Source organism: Balaenoptera ricei, chromosome 20 (genome assembly GCF_028023285.1).
Source record: "Balaenoptera ricei isolate mBalRic1 chromosome 20, mBalRic1.hap2, whole genome shotgun sequence".
NCBI lineage: Eukaryota > Metazoa > Chordata > Mammalia > Artiodactyla > Balaenopteridae > Balaenoptera > Balaenoptera ricei.
In genome coordinates this window covers 21602227-21625514 of record NC_082658.1, presented here as the reverse complement: position 1 = coordinate 21625514, position 23288 = coordinate 21602227, and the positions used below count along the sequence as shown (strand labels likewise).

The following is a 23288-nucleotide window of genomic DNA, read 5'->3' as shown; positions in this document are numbered from 1 at the left end:
CCCCGGCTCCTCCGGACCCGCCCCTCCCTCCCAGGGCCAGCCTCTCTCGACACAGCGGCCAGAAAATTTCTCCGTTCTTCAAAGGCCACGCGAGGTTCCGGACGAAAGGACCAGACAGTCCAGGTAGGAGTTTCAAAGTTTATTTCACCATTCCTTAAGCGGTTAGGTACAAGTACAATGGTACAGACGACTGGACCCCTACAATTCAACTCAGATGGTCAAGACAGATCCCGTCCCAAATCAACCGAATTAATTACACACACCCTGCCGCTCAGCCTCTACCCAGAAGCCCCCATAAAAACGTTTTAAATAATAAACAGGCTGGTTGGCTTGCAGTCTGAATCCTGGCTTATTTAACAGCATTCAAGAGTTATACTGTAAATAAACATCATTATGGCCAATGATTAATTTAAATCACCATTCATTATAATACCAAACCAGGTTAAGTAATACTATTTTACTATCCTTCCCCCATCAGGCTGGGGGTCAGATTCTTCTTTTTCTGCAAGTAATTTTTATGACTAAAATCTGTAGTGTTTTTTGTTACCTCTTTACCAGCTGTACCCGAGACTCCCTTCTGTAAACAGTGAGGACCAGGACCCCTGTTAGCAAGCTCCTTCCCACTCACTTACCCTGGGGTTAAACCAAAACTTTTTCAGCGCGTTTGCTCCCATCCAAGTCTTGTAGAACGCCAGCCTCTTTTTCTTGTTCTAGGTTCTCTTGGACAGATTTCAAACATTCAGGAGGCCATCAGGATTTCCTAAGCCTCACACCCACTCATTTGCCCACCCCTGAACTTTACTGAGATTCACACAGCAGCCTGCCTTTCACTTTTCTCATGTTCCTATACACCCCCGCCCACTCTACTGTAAATAAGACCTGCCCCCTGACATAAAGAAAAAAGGTAACTTTAAACTTACTTTTCCCTTTAAAAAAGAAGAGTTTCTTTCCTTCTTTATAGGATTAGCAAAATATTTCACACTACCTAAATTTTTTCCCTTAAATAAAATAAAATGTATGCAAAATTGCTACAATAGACACTGCTCAACAGGTGCTGGTGGGTTAATGAGCACACTCCCTGCTCCTTTTTCAGAAGTGCAGAGACCAGAAGGTGGATATTCTTAAATGCATCACTGGGGGTCTTTAGAAAAACAACAGTGCCGGTTACTAAGACTTGCAGGGGAACGACTTTCTCCTTGAGAAGGCAAGAGGAACAAAATTCCTATCGCGCCCTGGGTGTTATTTTAATACCACACAGCTATGAAGCTTGGGATAGGTTAGAAAAATTATGAGAATAATTCTTGAAAACAACTTCCAAGGTTAACTTCTTTTATAAACTGACAATTAACAGATATCCTCATAAAAACATCCACATTAAGCAAAGAAAAATACTCAACTTCAATACAAGCAGAAAGAAAAATGGTTCTATAGGAAGTTTAAGTTGCACTTTTCAATGCACTAAAACGGAGAAGAGTTTTATCCAGATCAATTGAAAAATGCTCTTCCTACAATTCATCTAATGTCTAAAGTGAAAATTTAAGTTCTGGCCTTTGATTTGCTCCAAAAAATACTGCAAGGCAGGTATTGTCTTGACAGTTCAATGATGGGCTCTATGTAGATTCATCAGATTAAAAAATAAGCAAGGGCCTCCACCCCACACCCCCAAAACAGAATAAAGATCGTCTCTGAGCAGCAGGCAAAGTTATTTAATACGAGGTCACTCCTCAGTAGCGGTGGCTATACCAGTCGTTGTTGTTGATCTGAAGGAGTTCTGTCACAACCTGCAAGATGTTGTAATTGTGTTTCTTCAGCAGCCTTAGGTTTAGCTGCCTGTCACAGAATCCCATTTCAAAGAGATGGGACATCAGGGCTGCTGTCTGATCTTCGGAAACTATTGGCTGTGTAGAGTCAAGAAAAGCAGAACAACATTTTTTGTATAATTTGTGTTTATCTTGTTAAGTCATACTAATCTTCCAGATTTATTCAAAATACTAGGTAATTAGGTGCAAGGCCATGGCACTCCTGTCCAGCCAATACTAATGGGTCTTCTGAGGGGATCAGAAGGGCTGGGAAGCCCCTGCTTTGCATTAGGTACGTTTGCACCCTAAACCAGGTGACTAATGAACTGTCTTTAGAACTAGATGAAGGAAAAGATGCTAATGAACTCTGGAAACCCTGTGAAGTTAAAGGTAATCATGATGATGGGGCAAGAAGAAGCAAGAGAAGAGATGGTAATTGGAAGAAAGTATGGGAAATTGGAAGAAAGTATGGCCAGCGCAAGTCTTAACCACTGGACCACCAGGGAAGTCCCTCCCACGGGTCTTAAAATAAAACCCAAATCACTTAACAGCATCCCACCTACATCATTGGTCTTTTCTCTTCTTGGCACAAATTCAACTTCCAGGTTCACATTTCCAAGTCTCTGTACTGGCTACTCTGTCTACAATGCCCTCTCTAACCCTCTCTCCTGGCACACACTCATTTTGTCCTTTAGGACTGAGTTCAGGCGTCATCTACCAGGACGCCTTCCCTGGCCCCACCGTGGGGCCGACACCAGGCTGAGGTGTTCCACCGGTCTAAGAACACTGGCACAGTATCTTACACTGCACAGTAAATGGTCTTTTTTTCTTAATTGAATGAAAGATTCTTTAAATTCTATAGTACTTTGCAATTTTCAAAAGTTTCACAGATAAATGTCTGTTTGCTTATTTCCCACTGTCTCTGGGCAGGAACTGGTGTCTGATTCACCTTGTAGGGCTGGCACCTAGGAGAGTGCCCCCCACACAGTAGGTCTGCAACCAACGTTACTTCTTTTTTCTCTCCTCCCTTAAGTAACTTAGCCAAAGTCATACAGCTGGAAAGTGGCAGAGTTGTGTGTTAATTAAAGACTAAACTTAAAGCTCATGCTTTCTATGATGCCATGCTACTCTCTCCAACCCAGGCAGACGCCACTGTTTTCACTGGTGACTTGGATTTGGTTCAGGAAAATAAAACATACACTGACCTGAGCAGTGACTGGTGGTCCAGCAAACAAGGCCTTGTATGCAGAGGCGGCAACAGACAAAGCCCCCTTCACCAGCCCTCCAGCAATGCTGCTCCCGTGGTGGGGCCTGCGGGGAAAGCCAAATTGTCTCCCTAAAGAAACGTGAATCGTTATCTTCCTACGGATAATCTGGGCTCTAATCCTGGGAAGAAAATGAGATTTCCCTGAGAAAAAAATCAGATGTAAAATGAGAGTGTGACTATTTTCCTATGAGTTTTATAGCTACAAATCTGGGCTTGATGTAGGGCCCAGCTCTTACTGCTGCAACATATGGGCACTGCAGAAAACACATCACTCTGGTTAGCATGCCAGCTTTCAGCCCCAGCTGAAAATTAATGTGGTCAGCAGCACACTGAGGTACTGGCAGTCTGCATGCTCAATTATCATCTCAGAGGAAACACCTTCCAAAGGAAATGTGATTTTCTGAACACTGTACATAGGGAGGAGCCCACCTTGACACTGCTCTGAGATGACTGGGAGCAGAGAGGCAGGTATGTCTAAGAAAAAGTTATAAAGATGCACAGTGGGCTGGGCCTTCCTGCCTTCTTCTCTGGTGCTAAGCAGGAGTTGAATCTGAGGGAACTTCCTCCTGGTCTGGAATGTGAACACTCTTAAACATCAACATTAGCCCTCTGCTCAGTGTTGCTCACAAGCTTTAGGAGAAATAAGAACAAGAAGGAATGATGGCTCTCCTTCTCTGCTCTCAGCAGGTGGCACATGCTCTGAGAGGCTCGTTTAAGCGGAGGCAATACTAGGGTATCCATCTGCTTCTGAAGAAGAGGCTGCACAAGTAAGACCCAGTTACCTTGAGTGGTCATAGCTCTTCTGTCTGCTGTTTACAAGTCCTGATGAGCCTCTGAGCTCTAAAAGCAAAAGAGCTGTTGGTTAGATGCAGCATCCATAAACACCTGGTGTTTCCTAACTCACAGCAAGGCTATTTTTGAGGCAGGTGGTAATCTGATTACAACGTTTAAAGTCTTTTTTTTTTTTTTTGCTTTTTAAATATTTGAGAAATTTTGCAGGTGGTTTAAGTAAATGTTAAAGAAAACTGTCCAGAATGCAATGCAAGGTGACTGTTTAGTGAATCAGAAAAATTAATTCTATAATCCTATCCCAATAGTTTATTAGTTCTTAAGTACTTTCAGGTTTTGTTTTTTGAGGACGAGAGGAAAGCGACTTTGAGGGTCTACTCACAACTTCAAAGTGCTATTCTCTTTATTTTGTAGATAAGGAAAAAGACCTTCAGGTCTTAGAACCCTGCTGAACCACTGCAAGGTCACACAGTGAAGAAAGGTGGACCTGAGGCTGGAGCCTAGACTAGTCTGGCCCCAAAGCCTGTGTTCTTTCCACTATAGCACAGTGCCAACCTCTATGGGATCTCGTTTAATAAATATTAAGCTAGAAGATAGAACAAAAGAGTATGAGGGAGGAGCACAGAAAAAGTCAAAGGGCAAGTTTCTAAAAACTGCCAAGAATCACAAAGATAGAGTGCCTATTTATACCTGGTTCCATTAGAAAGGAGCACAGAAAAACAGAAAGCTCAGGCTGGTCATTACCTCCTCTGCTCTGATCAGGGACTGAAGAAACTTCTGGTACGGTAACTGGTAAATCCACTCCTGGGGAACCATGGTACTGTGCATACGGAGGACTCCTTTCAGAAAGACACAATATTGAAAGTAAGTTGAAAAGGCGCCTACGTTAATGGTGGAGAAACAGTAAACAGAGCACAGCAGTGCCAAATTCTCTACAGAGGCTTCACATTTCTGATCCAGATCACATGTCTGAATTTAGGGATCAGGTGAGAAGGGCTCATTCTTCTTCTGGTTTTCCTCTTCAGCCACAGTCAAGCTAGAAAGACTGGCTTCAGCCTGGTCACTTCCCCCTGTATCAAGTGGTGCTGATAAAAGAAAGTATCTAGCTCTCTGGGAGAATGTTTTAAATTATAGTCAAGGCTCCACCATTTTCCATACTGTGAGAGAGCAGTGATACAGACAGAACCAGTAGAGAAAAATAGTAACTTCTATCTGGTTTTGTAGTATACTTGTTTCCATAACAGATTAAACTTCTTATTCTACTTTGTTTGGATTAGTATGAGAATGAGTTTTTGCTGCCTTTGCCCATGAGTCAACAGAACAGGGAGGAAGGTCCAGGGATGTTTGTGTTTAAAAACTGGCTCTCAATGATTGAAACATAAGTAGATAGATTATACTCAGATAATTAAGGTTAACTAAAGCAAGTATTTCTTTAAATCCAGAATACACAAATACTGGGAAGTACAACTTTTATTCATCAGACTTTACTATGGGAAATAGTCTCTTCCCCTGCTGACAAAGAAACAGGTTTTGAGATCAGGTTGAGTCCTCTCTCTTTATTCCACCTCTGGAGAACAGCCCAGCAGAGCGGGGTGTGGATGGTACCTGGGCAGCCGTGGCGGAGGCCCTACCACCTCTGGGGTCAGGGGCACTGTGTCCAGAGTCTGTGAGGTCATAAGGATGTCATTGATGCTGTGCCCCTGTGGCTGGTTCTCCCCTCCAGGGGGTCTCTCCCCAGCCTCGACTGGTTCCTGCCCAGCCTCAACCCCAGGCTCGCCTTCAGCCCCTCGCTCCAGGCCTGGCTGTGAGAGGGCAGAGCTGTACATGGAGTCCCCCAGGGGGCGGCTGGTGTCAAAGCACTCGGGCAGGATGATGATGTAATCCTCCGAAGAAGCAGAGGACTGACTCTGAACTTCATCCTTGAGCTCATCCTCCTCCTCCTCCACGACAGCTTCTTCTTCAACAATACGGACAATCTCTTCCCTCTCGTCTCTAAGTGGTCCCTCTTCGGGTGAGGCAAATTTCACTAAAGGATGAAAGCAACCAATTTTAAGGTATAAGCTAAAAGCAGCCCCTGTGCTACCCTTACCCCACCAAGCCTTGTAGGTCATGAGCTGTAATTATGAAACCCAGAGGACAGGGACAAACCAGAGGGAAGGGCTGCTGAAACCATAGTCATGGCCATATTCTAAACCTGCGCAAAGCCACATAGAACCAAAGTTCACAAAAACAACATCGGCAGAAACATCGAGGCTTCTGAGAACACTGTGAATCTTAAAACAAGGAGGCCTCATCCCTTTTCCTCTTCACGTGATGGTTAACATACTGAGATGGGTTCAAATCAAAACTGATATACTAGCTAACAGTGCTATAAGAAGAGAAAATGTTTGGTGGTAAATACTGCAGGACTGTATGACTACTTTCCTCCTCTTTTTTGCGAAGTAATGAGTAGTCATGATAGAAAATTGGCAAACATGGATGAGGAAAAAAAAAGGAAATAAAAAAGTACCTATAATCTTATCAGAGATAACTACTGTGAACATTTTGGTGTAAGTCCTTCCAGACTTTTTTGTTATGCATTTGTACACAAGTATGTGTGAGGAAATACGTATATTTTTAAAAATATACAGTTTAAATATATATATATAAATGAAAAAGTGAGATAAATCATGCTTAAAAGTATAGGTCAAATTTCACTATAATAAACACAAGACATTTTTTCACATTATTTTGATGTAGTAGAATTTGAGGTTTTGGATAGTACTTGAAATACATGACAGTGGTTCTACCTATCTGACATCTAGAAATTTCTGCCACAAAGAAATTTATTACAGCAGAATTTAACCTTGAGAAACTTAGTCTGGTGCTCCTGTTTCTGCCCACCATTTCCTGACTGCTGCCCTTGGAGAAAGGAGACAACTCAGCTCCCAGTGGGGGTCTCTGCTGAGGGGCTCTGTCAACTTACAAGAAGACTTCTTACTGCAGAATCCAGGCAGCACAACTGGCTGCTGTTCCTCTGTGGCATACAACTGAAATTCTGCCCCTGGAGGAGTACAGGAATGAGTTATGGTAGCTGCTTTGCTCCTGATGCTATAAATAAAATCGTCAGGTAGCATATGTAGAGCCCAAAGAAACAACCATGATCCGAATTCTAACAAAGATCCCGCTATCTCCACTCTCAGTAAAGAAGAGCACTTCTATCTGCTCAGGTCTGGCAATCACAAGTCAGGCGTCACCTCAATTTGGGGCGGGGGGGGGGGGCGCGAATTCAGGGACACTCACTGTGCGTGGACTTCTGTCTGCAAGGTGGTCTGTGATCCGGGGCAGCATCCAAGGTAAGGGATCGGATTACAGTCTCACACACGAACTGGGTCCCACTCAGGTCATCTTCTGCTTCCTCCACTGAAGAAATGTTCTCAGCCCTCTTCTTTACTGACACTGTGGAATCTGAAAAAGACATGAACTTTGTCTGCAATTGGTGTTTAAAGTGCTGAAGATCTTTCTCCAGTCATGTACCCATGCTGATGCGATGCCAAGGAATAGCTGCTATCGGTGCCATGTGAAGGTGAGGAGACTTCAAAAAATGAGATCCTACAGAAAACCCACTCACACACCAAGGTAAGATTAGTAGGGGGCATGTGTAACAACAGGGTGTGGTATGGAAGGGGAGGATGCAAATACTTTACAAATATTTAACCCCTTACCAGGAAGTTCTTTAAATCCCGCCCCTTCACTCTCTTCCTGTATCTGCCCCAAGCCTGGCTTCTCTATTAAAGGACTGTCATGTGGCAGAGGAGACATGCAGGGAGTCATATCTGGAGAATGAAGACAGGAGAATCATCAACCATGAAAAAGCATCACATCATCAACAGTCAGTGTCCAGAAGCAGCAGCTCATAGGCTTCTTGCCTCCTGCATGGCTAAAATAAACCCAGGTACACTTCAAGGCGTTCTAAAGAATTTCTCCAGACCATTAGGCACACAAGTATCTCAGACAGATCCATCAATGCAAGAAGGATCATAAACGGTTGTTTGGCTTTGGAAGACCACGGCCAAGACCCAGAGCCATGAATGCAAAGGAACAAAGGGACACAAATATCCAGAGAAAAATGGAGAAGAGGGTCCCTTTATGGTGGGGAAACAAACTGGTATTGTTGCCTCTGACAACAGGGAGAGGAAGGAAAATGAACCAATGGGTGCAGTTTTAATATCACATTGTGGGAGAAATCCTTGCCAACTATTTCCTCAGAATAAAATACTAACTACCAGAGTCAGGGCTGCAGTATTTTGGGGCCTGTTAATAAAATAAACAAGGTGGACCGAGTGACATTCTTACCCACAGGGGTGTTGTGGGGCACTCTCTCCAACTCTTGGACAATATTTATATCCAACAGCTCAAAGGACAGCAGGTCCTGAAAAAAAAGGCGCAAGGTTAGGCTACTCGCAGCACACGCTAGAGCCGTGTTTTGTCTTGATGGGTCCTGCAGGCCATTGAGTTCTGTATCATCCCAGAGTCAACTCTGTTCAAATTCATGCCTCACCTCAGTCAAGTGAAAACAAGAAGAGTTAAATGGGAACTAGGCGTTCAAATAACCAAATGGCAGGAAAGAGAGCAAATGCAGTGGGGGTGAAGGTGAACCAGTTAGGCAGAAAAGAAGAGGCAACTAGAGGGAAGTTGTGGGAAGCACAAGATAAGTTCCCAATTCAAAAACGAAACATTTAGTTTAGAAGCCTGCTTCCACTGGTGATGATTTTGCCATTCAGTGCATCTGAGTAGATCAGAGTGGGCATATCTCTAACTTCCTGGGCACCACCTATGGCTCTACCACCTTTTCTTCAACAAGTTAAGAACTCTTTCCCCAGGGCTTTCTGTCCCTCGCCCCTCAAAGTGCTCAGTCTTCCACCTGGGCAGTCAGAAGATCCACAGATGGGATGTAGAGCTCCCTCTCGCTGGCAGCATTTTTGGCCTTCTGTGGGATGCAGGTTCCTGTCCCTTCGGTCTGCTCAGTTGTTTCACCAGGTGGAATTTCTTCTTTAGCCGGAAGAAGAGCTTCCTATGGAGAGAAACCATTGGGACACATTTTAGGCCCTCAACAGAACTCAAAAGGCAAACTGACGGATGCCTCCCTAAAAACAAAAGCACTGCATGTATTAAAACTTTTTGTTTTGTTATAATTTTAGACTTATAGAAAAGTTGCAAGAACAGTACAGAGAGTTTACTAATTACCCCCTTCACCTAGCTTCCCATAATGACAATAGCTTAGATTAACCATAAAAACAACAGTCAAAACCAGGACATTAACACTGGGTAACTAAATTTAAGCAGTAAACAGGGAAGCTGCCTTAAAAAACTGTGCACCAAGTAACAACCAGGGTAAGACTTCATTAGTATTTAGGAAACGTACACAAGGGATACACAGGAGGGATGACTGTTAAGCAGCAAAGACATCAGCTCAGCAGGTCCACAGGCCAGGCAGCCCTGCTTTCCCTCGTGCAGCACAGGGGCTGGCCACACGTCACGACAGAGAGATACGAAAGCACTGAGGGACGCCTGCACCAAGATCCGAAGGACATGCAAACAAAGCCCCTGAGGACTAGGCCCAATGTAAGCATACTGATGTGTTCGAAGGAGGGGAGAAGCTGGCCTCTCCAGACTTCTGGAAGAACCACCGGCTGTGAGTGGGTTCTTTTGGTTTTAGTCACCCTTCCAGTGCTCACCTCTTGCTGGCAGGTGAGATCATCACCTTTGCTTGAGCTGATCATGCTCTTTTCAACGTTATCAGGGCTCTCTGTGGAGGGGAAAGGATCCACTATGATACTGCACCAGACCCGAGGCCCAAACTGCTGGCCTTTGTGAGAAAGACGCCAATGGGAAGTGTATGTTCCCTCCAGGGTTGGGGCAATGAACTCCACAGACACAACTCCCACATGGCCAGCCTTTAGGCAGGGAACAAAAACATCCTTCTTTTCTGTAGAAGCCAAAGTCAGGTTTCCCCACATGAACTTGAGCTGAAAAGAATAGTGACAAGAGAAAGAAAGCCTGTCAGTTAAACACACCGCCACCTCAAATCACTTCATCTTCACGTTTTGTGGGGAAAAATACCTTTGTGTCCGTACTCCACTTTACATTTCCTGTATTTTTCATCCTCCAGTGTTTGATAAACTTGGTTCCTGGCTGGAGGTGAGTCCCATCAGGCAAATTCTCATCCACAAATGCTGCACTGAGGGTTGGCATAACTGAGGCACAGGGCTGCAAAGGGAGCCTGAACAGAAATTCAAATATTTAGTCCCTTGCTGCTGGGTGTGATGTCTTCTGAGTACCCAATACTGTGGTTTGAGACGCAGACAGTGACCCTGGAGGATGTACCAACGCATTTGCCTTAAAAATAATACTAACAATGGGAACCCCCGGCGGCCCAGTGGTTAGGACTCCGTGCTTGCGCTGCAGGGGGCGCGGGTTCAATCCCTGGTCGGGGAACTAAGATCCCGCACGCCAAAACCCCCCCAAAAAACAACCTCAAAAAACAAAAAAAACCCAAGGGGACCTGACTCCTAAGCTAAAAAACTATGGTGAGGATAACTAAAAGGGTCCATAAATTAACTTAAGAGTTGGGCTCTTAAAATATTTGCTTCTTTTGCTTCAAATCCAGACTGCCTCCAGTGAAGAGAGGTCACACCAGCCAGTTTCTGAACCTTACTGGTTTCTGTTTTTCTGAAGAAGGCAACAAAGCAAGTGTCAAAGATAACTACCAAACCACCCTTTAAGAACACTAAGATCGGAAAATGGGAAGTTTTAAGGGCTTGGGTGTTAAGGGTTACCAATAAATAAGACAGAAGTTGGCTTAAGTTCCAGTTTTAGAGGGCTGGACCTAAAGTCCTGGCTCCCGCCCTGGCCCTGGGCTTACATTGGGGTGTTAGACTGCAGCAGGCTCTCGGGTCGGCCCAAAGGAGACTTGGGGTTCTGGAGCCCATGGATCGAATTCCACAGATGAATCTTCCTGTGGAGTTTAAGCTGCTTTTTAAGTTCCTTGACCTCTGCTTTACGCTGTTTCTTCTCAGCTCGCAACCTTTGCTTTTCTGCTTTAAGAAAGTTCTTGTCAACCTGTTTCTGGAGCCTGTGAGATAAAAAACACAGTCTTAAAAAACAAATCTCACAAACAAATCTTGAAGCTATTTAGGAACTTCCCTGGTGGTCCAGTGGGTAAGACTCTGCGCTCCCTATGCAGGGGGCCTGGGTTCAATCCCTGGTTGGGGAACTAGATCCCGCACGCATGCCGCAACTAAAAAAAAAAAATCCCACACGCCACAATGAAGATCCTGAGTGCCACAACTAAGAGCCGGTGCAGCCTAAATAAATAAATGAATAAATATTAAAAAAATCTTGAAGCTGTTTTGAGCCACTTGTGGTCTCCATCAGCGTCAGCTTCTAGGTTAGTTTCTTAATTTCTTTCTGTAGTTCTCATTTCCATCTCATTAGCTTTGGAGGATAATTATCCCCGTCACTGCACATCAACTGGAAAGGAGTGGGAACTAAGGAGACTATTTGTTTTTTTGTTTTGTTTTTGGCTGCGCCATGCGGCATGAGGGGCCTTAGTTGCTCGACCAGGGATCGAACCCGTGCCCCCTGCTGTGGAAGCATGGAGTTCTAACCACTGGACTGCCAGGGAATTCCCAGGAGACTATTTGTAGTTTTGTGATTCACACCCTGTCACCAAAATCAAGAAACCAAACAGAGAACAAGCATCCCATGCACATATGGTTTTACCTGGCCTGTTCCAGAGCAGCAGGAAGACGAGGAGTAGAGAACCTCGAGTGAGAGAAGGGTTCAGAGGAACCCACAACAGGTCTCCGCAACTTCAGCAGGACATGGTTGGAGTCATGGGCATATGGCCCCGATTCACAATCTTCACAGATATTGTAGGATGGGCAGAGGCTGTGAGGAAAAGAAAGGCACAGTGGGAAGTACCTGAGGTTGGGAGCTAGGGACCCAGACTTCCGTATTTGCTCTATTACCAGCTAGGTGGGAACCTAAGCACATCACCCATCCATGCCATGTCTCAATCCTCATGAATAAAATGAGGATAATAATAACACTTCACCTGTATCTATTTCAAAGGACAATCTATGGGAGAAAACGAGATATGAAAGCATTTGGAATATGGAGATAATCCTTGGGGATCCAATTTTGTTTTGGGGAGCTTAATTTTGGCTCTTTTAATTCAAAAGTGTATATGAACACCACAATCTGAATACCCTTCAAATAGTTATTTTCTCTTGTGGGTGAAGAGTAGCTTGTTTCCAGTCCAGAGCTGCTGTGGATGATGCTCAGAGGTGAGCACACCCTCTACCTCCCAGGATGCCAGAAGGCCCGCCTGCTCTAAGTTCTACTGAGAGCTATTCATTGCCAAGTTACTGCTTTACCTGCACTGGTAGCGCACACCAACGATCCTCCTTTGGCAGCTGCCGCAAGCAATATGCCAGTTGAACTGGTTTTCTGGCAAAAACAGTGTTTCCTCTGAAATGGGCATTGAGACTTCCGAGGGACGGGAACCCAAGGATGGATTCTGGAGGATAAGCTTCTCACGTAATTTCTGTTCAAGCTTCTCAACCGTTTCTTTAACCACTTGCTCTCTGAACTAGAATACAGAGAAGATGGGGGAAAAAACCCCTCAGTTCCAAGACCGGAAAAAGGCATGAAAATATCAAATAGACCTGAAACCTCACCATCTCTGGTATAACATAAGAGCATGATAAACAGATAATAGCTACTGAATGAAGGGACAGAAACAAAGCAAAAACAAAAAAGGTCTATTCCTTCCATAGCTAAACTGGTTCAAATAAAATACCAAAAAATCCACTGATGAGTAAATTTCTAACTCTTCCTTCTCAAGCATAGAAATTTGTCCCTTTCCCTTACATCCTCAGACTTAAACTCCCCCTTTTTTCTAGTACGTTTTTGCGAAAGCTAGGAACTTTCTTGAATGGAACCGCTCTAGTTTGGATATTATTAGCTACTAGTCTTCATTCACCTGTACCAGAGGCAGCAGCCATCTGGATTTCGCTTTGTTTCTTCCACATTCCACCTGTTCCAACACTGCCGCTAAAACCCAAGCCAGAAAGAACACTCACTGTCTCTAGGTAGCTTGTGAACCAGTCCGGGGGCTTGTCTTGAGGCTGGTCTGCGTCACATGGAGCAGGTGGAAACTGCTGCAAGTAAACACAATCGGAGATAGTTTTTTTCTTTTTCTGTTTAAAGTAAATCTCCTGAAATGTATTACTTTGAGGTTTCTGTTGCCAAATAATATATGGTCAAAAAAAATGAGCATGAAAGAGTATAGGAAAAACCGAAGTCTTTATGTCACCCTATTCATGTTCCTCTCCAGAAGTAACCACTGTTACTAGTTTCAAAAAGTCAGACGGAGACAGTCACAACAACTCCCAAACCTCTGATGAACAGCTCAAATCTTAGACTAGAGACAATGAAACATAGGTTAGAAAAATCACAGAGACAGGTCCATTCCCTTCGTACCTGTGCTGCAGGCTCCTCTGGGGTCTTCATGTCTGATCCCAAGACTCTCACCAGTGAAGAATAATGTGCAAGCGGCTTCTTCCCTGTCCTTGCAACTGGTCGTTTTTCTGCTCCAACTGGGGGTGGGGCTTCATAGACAACACGATAGCCTTCATGGACTTGCATCTGCAGTTGGTTTCCCTGCTTAACTGCCATCTGAGAGCATACGTTATGAAATTAAAAACAATATTGTGTGATTCTCCTTTCCTAAATAAAATTTCAAAGACATCTAAACAGAAAAGGTGTGGTAAAATATGCTGGAAAATATCAGGATTCATGCTTCTTTTATTAAATCAAATGACAAATATGTTAACAGTCTGCTGTTTCTTTGCCAAGAATGTTAACTAGGAATGGTTTTGTTAAAAACAAAAGGGTTTTAGTGTAGCTCTTCATTAGGTGAGATGTTTTCATTAATTGGGTTACTACTTTTGTTTAATTTTTAAAATTTAAGTATAATTGACATATATTAGTTTCAGGTTACAACATAATGATTTGACATTTGTATACATTGTGAAATAATCACCACAGTTTGTCTAGTTACCATCTATTAACTGGTTTTTATGTAGGGCTCCACTTACGGATTCTAATTTCAACTTTTCAAAAGTCAATTCTAGACCCAGGAAACTTAAAGCTATGTCCAAAGTTAAGCATCTACCTTCCCACTAAGAATAGTATTTTGGAAAGCATGCGTAAGTGGTCACCTGTTTTTGAAGAGCATCTTCTTAAATATCCTATTTTGAAAACTCTACTTCAAGGAGCATTTGAGATTCCATGAAGGTACTCCAGCATCCAAGAAGAGATTAGGGGGTCAAGTCCGTGGGGTTCTAGTTCCTCCCACTTGTTACCCAGTGACAAGATTTGTTCTTCCTTTATCTATTTTCACACATTAGACTTCTTAAGATTCCACTTAAAAACAGCATTCCATGTTCAAAAAGTCTGAAAGCTATTATCTTAGGTCAGGGATCAGCAAACTTTCTTTTTTCTTTTTTTAATTGAAGTATAGTTGATTTACAATGATTCAGGTACACAGCAAAGTGATTTAGTTATTTATATATATACATATTCTTTTTCAGATTCTTGTCCATTATAGGTTATTACAAGACACTGAATATAGTTCCCTGTGCTATACAGTACATCCTTGTTGTTCAGCAAACTTTTAGTTTTTTTTTTTTTTAAAGTCTTTATTGAATTTGTTACAATATTGCTTCTATTTTTTTAATGTTTTGGTGTTTTGGCTGTGAGGCATGTGGGATCTTAGCTCCCTGACCAGGGATCAAACCCACACCACCTCCATTGGAAGGCAAAGTCTTAACCACCAAACCACCAAGAAAGTACCCAGGAAACTTTCTTAAAGGGCCACATAATAAATATTTTAGGCTTGCAGGCCAGTTTCTGTCACAACTACTCAACTCTGCCATTGTGGCACAAAAGGAGCCACAGACAATACATGATGAATGGTCATGACTGTGTTCTAATAAAACTTTATTTATAAAACTATGTGGCCAGGGTGATGCTGGCAGCAAGGTGGCAGACAGGGATTTTTGGGACACGCAACAAAGGAGTTTTACTGGCAGGATTCAGAAATAAGAATGTGAAACAGAGCATGTGGCGACCTAACCATCAACCATCTGTAGGCTTTCGTGGGGAAAGTTCGTGAGGGAAGGCTTTACATTTTGAAGAAAACTAAAAAGTCAGAAAAATTATAAGAAACTGTTACGGCGGGAAGTGAAGGCTCAAACCTCACAGGAATGGAAATTCACAGATTTATATCCTGATCATCTGAAACACCTCTACTTAGATGTAGAGGAAAGACTCAGGAAGCCACCTAGAAAAGTTGACCAGTCCTTATCAGAAGAACAAGTTGACCAGCCTTTGTAAGAAGAATAAGTAGATCAACCTTTGCCAGAAGAGCAATATAGTATTGACCAGACTTTGTCTGAAGAACACTGTAGCTTTGAGCAGCCTCAGCCAGAAGAACAATGTAGCATAAGAGTAAATTCTCTTGCTATTCCAAAGAAAAATAAAAAGAAAACATCAAATCAAACAGCACAGGAAGAAGTGAACAGGTACAAGCTAAGCATGCTATTCAAGAACAAGAATTAGGAGGAAAAAAGAGAGAGAAGCAGCTCAAAGGCTCTACTAAAAAGGGCCAGTATTATCTTCTTTTTGTTTTTTGGCCGCACCACGTGGCTTGCGAGATCTTAGTTCCCCAACCAGATACAGAACCCATGACCTCGGCAGTGAAAGCTTGGAGTCCTAACCACTGGACCAGGGAATTCCCACCAGTATCTTCTTTAAAAACAAAAACAAAATTAAATCAGACATGTCATCCTTAAGGGTTAAAATATCTGCTGGCTATTAAGTTCTCTTGAATATGTACTATACCTCCTAACAGTTAACTACATTTGTCAACAGAAACTGGATTGCTAAGCTATACTGAATATAAAATGTCCAAATATTTTGTTTTTGTAAAAGCAAATTATCTATATATACTCTACATAATGTGATTTCTCTTCCTTTCTTAATTATAAAATATTGGCTAAATTCCCCATGCTGTAAAATATATCCTTATAGCTTATTTATTTTATATATAGTAGTTTGCACCTCTTAATTCCCTACCCTTCTTGTCCCTCCCCACTGGTAACCACTAGTTTTTTTTCTGTATCTGTGAGTCTGTTTCTTTTTGTTATATTCACTAGTTTATTTGTTTATTTATTTGGCTGAGCCGGGTCTTAGTTGCACCATGTGGGATATGTTCCCTAACCAGGGATCGAACCTGGGCCCCCTGCATTGGGAGTGCAGAGTCTTAGCCACTGGACCACCAGGGAAGTCCCTGTTTTACTTTTTAGATTCCACATATAAGTGATAACATACAATACTTGTCTCTCTCTCCCTGACCTATTTCTCTACGTTACATCCATGTTGTTGCAAATGGAAAAATTTCATTCTTTTTTATGGCTGAGTAGTATTCCTCTGTGTGTGTGTGTGTGTGTGTGTGTGTGTACGTACACATCTTCTTTACCCATTCATCTGTTGATGGACACTTAGGTTGCTTCCATATCTTGGTTATTGTAAATAATGCTGCTATGAACATTGGGGTACAAGTATCTTCTCAAATTAATGTTTTTGTTTTCTTTGGATATATACTCTGGAGTGGAATTGCTCGGTCATATTGTAGTTCTATTTGTAGTTTCTTGAGGAACCTCCATACTGTTTTCCACAGTGGCCACCCCAATTTACATTCCCACCAACAGTGTAAAAGTGTTCCTTTTTCTCCACATCCTCACCAACATTTGTTATTTGTGGTCTTTCTGATGATAGCCATTCTGATAGGTGTGAGGTGATTTGTTTCTTATTTATTTGCCTCTAAAGGAAGGTTGGCCTGGAGAACTGAAAGAACCTTCTATTTGAGTGACAGGTTCAAGCATATAATACTTTTGTATCGTATTAAATTCAGATGAAATACAATGTTTACAAAAAATTTTAGATATATATATATACACACATACATATATGGCCAGCTTGCCAGCTATAGTTTGCCAACTCCTATTCTAGACCACAAACCAAGAAGCTTTTTCTAAAATATTTGGTAGAGTCTGCAGAAAAAATTGCTCAAGAAACAACTACAATGAACTGTGTCAAAATATAAACATGGAATTTTAAGCATTATATGCTACTACAGAAAAAAATGTATGTAGAAAAAGTTTTGCTTCCTAGGGCAAGACAGGCTTATATAAACTCTAGACTGCTGAGATCCAAGATTTCTGACAGAATAGGTAAACTAATAGTGGCTGTGAGAAAGGTAAAAGAATTCTGAAGTTTTTAAAAGACTTTTTTAATGAAACTACTGTAGCTTCTGAATATGGAAAAAGAAAGGACAGAAGAGTTGGAGAAGAGTAAAGGGGTGTTGGGAGACATCATGTTAGAATAGCTTAAAAGCAAAGAGGAAGGGCTTCCCTGGTGGCGCAGTTGTTAAGAATCCACCTGCCAATGCAGGGGACACGGGTTCGAGCCCTGGTTCAGGAAGATCCCACATGCCGCGGAGCAACTAAGCCCGTGCGCCACAACTACTGAGCCTGTACTCTAGAGCCCGCGAGCCACAACTACTGAAGCCCGAGCGCCTAGAGCCTGTGCTCCACAACATGGCTAATGGAATTCAGAATTCAGAAGCCACTGCAATGAGAAGCCCACGCACCGCAACGAACAGTAGTCCCCGCTCACCGCAACTAGAGAAACCCCATGTGCAGCAACAAAGACCCAACGCAGCCAAAAATAAGTAAATAAAATAGATAAATTAAAAAAGAAAAAAAAAAAAGCAAAGAGGAACTAGGAAGACCACGTGAAAACTGGGGCAGAGGGAAATTTTTTGTTGTTGTTGTTCTGTATTTTTTAATAAAGTTTGTAATCCAATGGACACACAAAACAAAACTGCACTTAGAAAAAGTTTCATAAATTAATAAGTGTTAGGAAGTTGGGGGAGAGGTCAAGGTCACAGGAAGAAGGGAAGCCAGTCTTTTGTACAGGCTTTTTATGTGTGTGTGACACTTCCAAATCGTGGGGGCAGGGCCCGTGCTGTAACGAAGCGCACTTATACAAATGAGTGACAATACAAAGTCTGAGTATGAAAATAAGATTTTCTCTGAAAACACATTTTTGGCACAGATTAAAAAAATATGTATGTTATGGAATTTGATTTTTAAGTCAGTATTATATATATTTATATATACACACACATCCCAAGTCCTGCGGAGGGAAATTATGAAGCATGAAAAATTACTAACACAGACAGGTATTTCAACTAAGAGAAACCAGGAAAGGGCCTGAATGCCTAAAACCAAGAGACTGGCTGGTAAATGAGGATTTCTGAGTAAAAACCAAGAAGACATTGGCTAAACTTTTGAAACAAGTGGCACTCAGAAAAGCAATTCTGACCAAAAACCAGGAAGGGTAAATCCAGCTCCTGATTTTTAAAAAAATCTTGCCTTTCCCCCCCTAGACAAAAAGTGATTATGGAAAATGGCTTAGCCTGGATTAGAAGTTCAAAAAGGATAGTCAGTGAAAGGTCAGCTTAGCACACCTTAAATAAGTGACCTTGAGGAATACTCTAATTCATCACTGACATACAAGAGATTGTAACTGGATGGTTTATACCTTAAATTCTTCCACATTATAGTGTAACATTCGATAGGGAACAGATGAAGGAAGGAGATAAAAAATGTGATCCAGAAAGCATCATTTCAGAGAGTTCTTTCAATTTTGAAACGCCAGGACAGTGGCATCAAGACCAGCAATGAGATGCAATGATACTGGAAAGAATCTTTATATTAGGAGGTACCTTTTGCTGCGTGGTATGCTGAACTCATCATAGTCTCCCTAAAAATGGGTTTTGCTGTGTTTATAGTCATTAGTTTCCCCACATGGCTAATGGAATTCAGGCTCAAGTTTTAGTCCATAAACATTTTTAAAATTATTTGAAAATAAGATGAAATGATCATTACCTTAAGTGCTTCTTCATATTCTCCTAAAAGGACAAAAATATACATACTGTGATTTTTTTACCAGCCCAAAAGATTCTATTAAGCACGGACAATACTTACTTTTAAGAATTCTTAGCTTACAGTCCTTACACATGAACAGCTACTACCTTTTTGCTGACAAATTCCTTTCTCATCCCATCATAAATAGAAGCTACCTGCAGATTAGTTCTCCCCCTTAAATCCCTCTCTCTGCTACTAGAGTCTTCCAGTTACAAAAACTCAATCCAGCTCCCTCACACTAGGCTTAGTGAAGCTCAGGACTCAAGGAAGTTCAAGGATGGTGTTAATACTATCATTTCAGCTGGTTAAAATAAGCTTCTGGGGGCTAGCCTGGGAACCTAATCTTCAAATATAACATTGCTCCTGTGGGAAAATGCACCCCATGCTCTCAAAAACTAACCATCTTATTTATAACTTGACTTTAATATATATACCAAGTCAAGGACAGAAGCAATACCAGGAAAACAAGTTAAATGTGTTGAATTGGGAAACATGTTTTCAAAACATTAGCATCTTAAATATAAGAGAACCTCTCATTAAAGCTGTCCTTTGGGTCCAATCAAGGCACCAACCTATACACAAAAAACTGTTATAAAACAAAGATCTCCTGTGTAACTAATGCCTATGGGTAAGTGAGTGCATTTATTGCATACCAAATTCTACTCTAAAATAAATACTGCAACAAGATTTGAATGGAAATGGAAATGCCAATGCCTATGACCAGATTAAGGCTTTTAAATAAAGCTGAATAGGTTCTCTTAGGGACTCACCTTGACTGTTGATGGATACCTGTAAAAGGAAAAAAAGCAACAGTGAATTATAAACCTCTCATCAACTGAGCAATTCAGCATATCCAGTCTCACAGGATAGATACAAAACCTCAGGTCAGGCGTTCAGCTTTTCCAGTATCTGAACTAAATGTGAATAATTAAGTAATTTTACTGCTTAACTATTATATCTTCCTTTATTTCAGGTAGTTAAGAAGCAGCATAATATAGTGGCTAGGAGCCTGGGCTCTGGAGCCAGAGGGTATAAAGTATGTATATCAGAGGGTATGAGTAGTACCCTACTCTGCTACTTGTAAGCTTTTGTGCCTTTTCGGCAAGTTACTTAAACTCTCTGTGCCTCAGTTTTCTCATGGGTAAAATAGAGATGATGATAATAGTACTGTTGTTAGTCTGACATATTGTAACCACTCAATAAGGGTTTGTCATTATTATTTTTATTACTAGAAACTAAGTAGCAGCTTGTGATATAGTTGAACATAAGATCACTATATAGTTTTAAAAGTTATCTCTCAGATTTTCTTCTTCAGTGTCGCTTCCCTATTTCTCAACTCCATCTCAGATGGCACAAATCAGCTTAGAACATGCAATTAACAAATATGTTTAAACTCCTACACAAATGAGATAAACACTATTCTGAACTTTTTGAGCTCCACATCCCTCTTGAGAAATAAGATCCCTATTCTGGATACCTGGTCACGGGTACCATAATATACTTTACCTCTTCATTTTCCTCATCCAGGTATTTTATTTGAATAGTGTTCAAATCAAATGAAACTTTTACCTGCAAATGAAATGTACACACTATATGATCAAGTTATCAAAAAGGCAGGTTGTAATAGAACCCTAGAAGTCATAAAATAAAGGATGGACATATTTCACTACATAAAAATTAAACATTTTACATGGTTAAAAAAAAAACAAAGTCAAAAGACAAACAATAGACTGGGAAAAATATTTGCAAATCACGAGAGACAAAGGGTTAATATCTGCAATACACAAAAAGCAACTGCTAATCATAAGATCTTAACTGGTAAAAGTGGGCCAAAATCTACAGAAATTTCACAGAAGAAATCAGATATGCCTAACAAATACATGAAAAGATGTTTAACCTTAATGGTAGTCAGAACAACCGAAATTGAAGCAATGAGATGTCATCTCAACAGAATGGCAAGACAATTTTTAAAGCTGTAACATGCAATGTTGGGGAATTCCCTGGCAGTCCAGTGGTTAGGACTCCGGGCTTTCACTGCCAAGGGCCCAGGTTCAATCCCTGGTTGGGGAACTAAGATCCCGCAAGCCCCGCATTGCGGCCAAAAACAAAAACAAAGACATCCAATGCGGATAAAGATCCAGGGCACTGTCATGTGCTTCTGTGGGGTCCTACCATTGTTCTGCAAAGTATGTAGCAGTATCTATGAAAATTTAAAGTCACACACTTGGTGACCCGTTAATTTCACTTTGGGAAACTTTATCCTATAGGACAGTGTATACGTTATATATACCAAGAGGGATCTCCTGTAGTTTATTTTATAGTGGTAAAAGGAAAAAAAAAAAAAAACCAATCTTTTGGAAATTGAGGCATTATGCTAACTGAAATAAATCAGACAGAGAACTACCGTATAATCTCACTTATATGTGGAATCTTAAAGACAAATAAACAACTCATAAACTCATAGATACAGAGAACACATTGGTGGTTGCCAGAGGCAGGGAATGGGAGGTGGATAAAATGGGTAAAGGTGGTCAAAGGTACACACTTCCAGTTATAAAATAAAGTCCTGGGGATGTAATGTACAGCACAGTGACTACAGTTAATAATATGTACTATATTGTATATTTGAAAGTTGCTAAGAGAATAGATCTTAAAAGATGTCATCCCAAGAAAAAAACAATTGTAACTGTGTGTGGTAATGAATGTTAACTAGACTTACTGTGGTGATCATTTTGCAATATACACAAATATAGAATCATTACGTTGTATACCTGAAACTAATATAATGTTATATGTCAACTATATCTCAATTGAAAAAAAACCACAAAAAACCCTAGAAACAATCTTTCAATAAGGGATGGTTAAATTGTTGTATAACACCACCAGGAGCTTGGATCCTTGTCTATTCATTGAGAACTGTGTCTATAATACAGGCTGGGTAAAAAAAAGCAAGCTGTGGAGTTACTCAGTTTTCCTGGGTATCACTCATGTATACAGGAGGTATGCATGTTAGTAAACCACTACTTGTTTTTCTCCTGTTCTTTTGTTTTGTTTTTTAAAAAGCAAGTTGTAGAATAATGTTCATAGTATGGTATGATAACTGTATGAACATGGAAAATGTGGGAAGTACTTACAGGGCTGTTAACACTGGTTACCCCCAAAGAGGCTGGAATAGCGGGTGGAGGGTGTGGGGAGTGGAGGGATATTAACGTTTTCTTTATATATGTTTGGATTGTTTCACTTCTTATCATGGGCATGTATCATACTTTTATAATTTAAAATTTACAACAAAGAAAAAAGGCAAGCTGTCAGCTCATTTAACTACTAGGAAAAAAAAGATAGCTGTGTTTGATTTTCAGATCGTTTGACAAACAAGATCCAACTTTCTGGATAACCATCTGTCCAGGGTAGTATAAAGAAATATTTCCTGGAAGACAGAGGATGAGATCAGATCATCTTTTGAGGTCTCTCCACCATTTCTTTTCCTTTTTGGTTACCATAACACATAACCAGAGAAAAGTAGGTTTTTACCAACCAGGTAAAACTAGGTTTTTACCAAAGAGTTTCATTAGACAAACACAGTTACACAGGAAGTAAAACATTCACTACTGCAAATCAAACAAAAACAGAAGAGTACAAAGGGCAAACCAAGAAGAGGAAAAGCACTAACAACAACGAAAGTGATAGATGAGCTGCTGTCTGAACACCCGTGCGAGTTTTTCCTGCTCAACTTTGAGATATTCATCCTTTGACCTAGCAATAAAAGCAATCGATCAGCTCTCGCAAAACACAAATTATATCCTTGGTGGTTCAAAAACCACAGTAACCTATCTGCTCTCAAGCAAGAGAACATTCACCTCAGGCCTCGCTCGTTAGGGTGGAGTCCACACCAATTCATTCCTCAGGCTGCTTCTAAAATAAACAGGATTTCTAAGTCCTATCTCACTTAAAAAAATAAATTTACCTTTCCTTTCTAAACTCCTCAGAACGAATTTGTTTGTTTCCTCTACCAGGGCACATCTTCTATACGAATCCCAAGCCCCTGTCAAAAATAATTTTCCAAAAGACCCAGAAATGGTAAATAGGACAGATTTTACAGCTAGGAAGTACAGCTAAAGATAGCTACCTCTGGAAAAAATATTTATGCTTAAAGGATGGAGAAACAAAACAAAATAACACTCACCATAGCTTCCACATCAGCCCATGTTGTATTTTCTGGATCAGAAACCAGAAAGCTTTGAGTTTCATTTTTAAAAGTCACATTTAGAGTAACCTGTGGTTCCATGCTGTGGGGCTAGAGAAGAGAGGATGGGTGAGAGAGAGAAAACA

At 41.2% G+C, this 23288-nt stretch overlaps 1 protein-coding gene and 1 non-coding gene across 2 annotated transcripts; both read right to left on the bottom strand.

The window, feature by feature from the left end:
- Nucleotides 1-124: 124 nt before the first annotated feature.
- Nucleotides 125-23253, bottom strand: NBR1 (NBR1 autophagy cargo receptor). The gene is made up of 21 exons (XM_059907271.1): nucleotides 23143-23253; nucleotides 20466-20528; nucleotides 19730-19748; nucleotides 18921-18943; nucleotides 13384-13578; nucleotides 12984-13061; nucleotides 12276-12490; nucleotides 11620-11787; nucleotides 10760-10969; nucleotides 9958-10117; nucleotides 9573-9863; nucleotides 8759-8908; nucleotides 8191-8266; nucleotides 7560-7670; nucleotides 7138-7302; nucleotides 6821-6898; nucleotides 5461-5881; nucleotides 4600-4694; nucleotides 3849-3906; nucleotides 3005-3110; nucleotides 125-1898 (listed from the first exon to the last, which is right to left on the bottom strand). Exons 1-21 carry the CDS (start codon nucleotides 23242-23244, stop codon nucleotides 1725-1727), a joined length of 2958 nt encoding a protein of 985 aa, XP_059763254.1. The 5' UTR covers nucleotides 23245-23253; the 3' UTR covers nucleotides 125-1724.
- Nucleotides 16178-16250, bottom strand: TRNAG-CCC (transfer RNA glycine (anticodon CCC)). Its single transcript has one exon. It is a non-coding gene; the product is annotated as a tRNA-Gly (tRNA).
- Nucleotides 23254-23288: the final 35 nt, after the last annotated feature.

Bases quoted from the DNA above. Each gene is read 5' to 3' on its own strand.
- NBR1 (XM_059907271.1), bottom strand. From the start codon at position 23,244: ATGGAACCACAGGTTACTCTAAATGTGACTTTTAAAAATGAAACTCAA. The intron at 20,529-23,142 runs GTGAGTGTTATT...TTTCATTTGCAG, and splicing joins GGGCTGATGTGGAAGCTATG to GTAAAAGTTTCATTTGATTT. The intron at 3,907-4,599 runs GTAATGACCAGC...TTTTGCTTTTAG, and splicing joins CCCTGATCAGAGCAGAGGAG to AGCTCAGAGGCTCATCAGGA.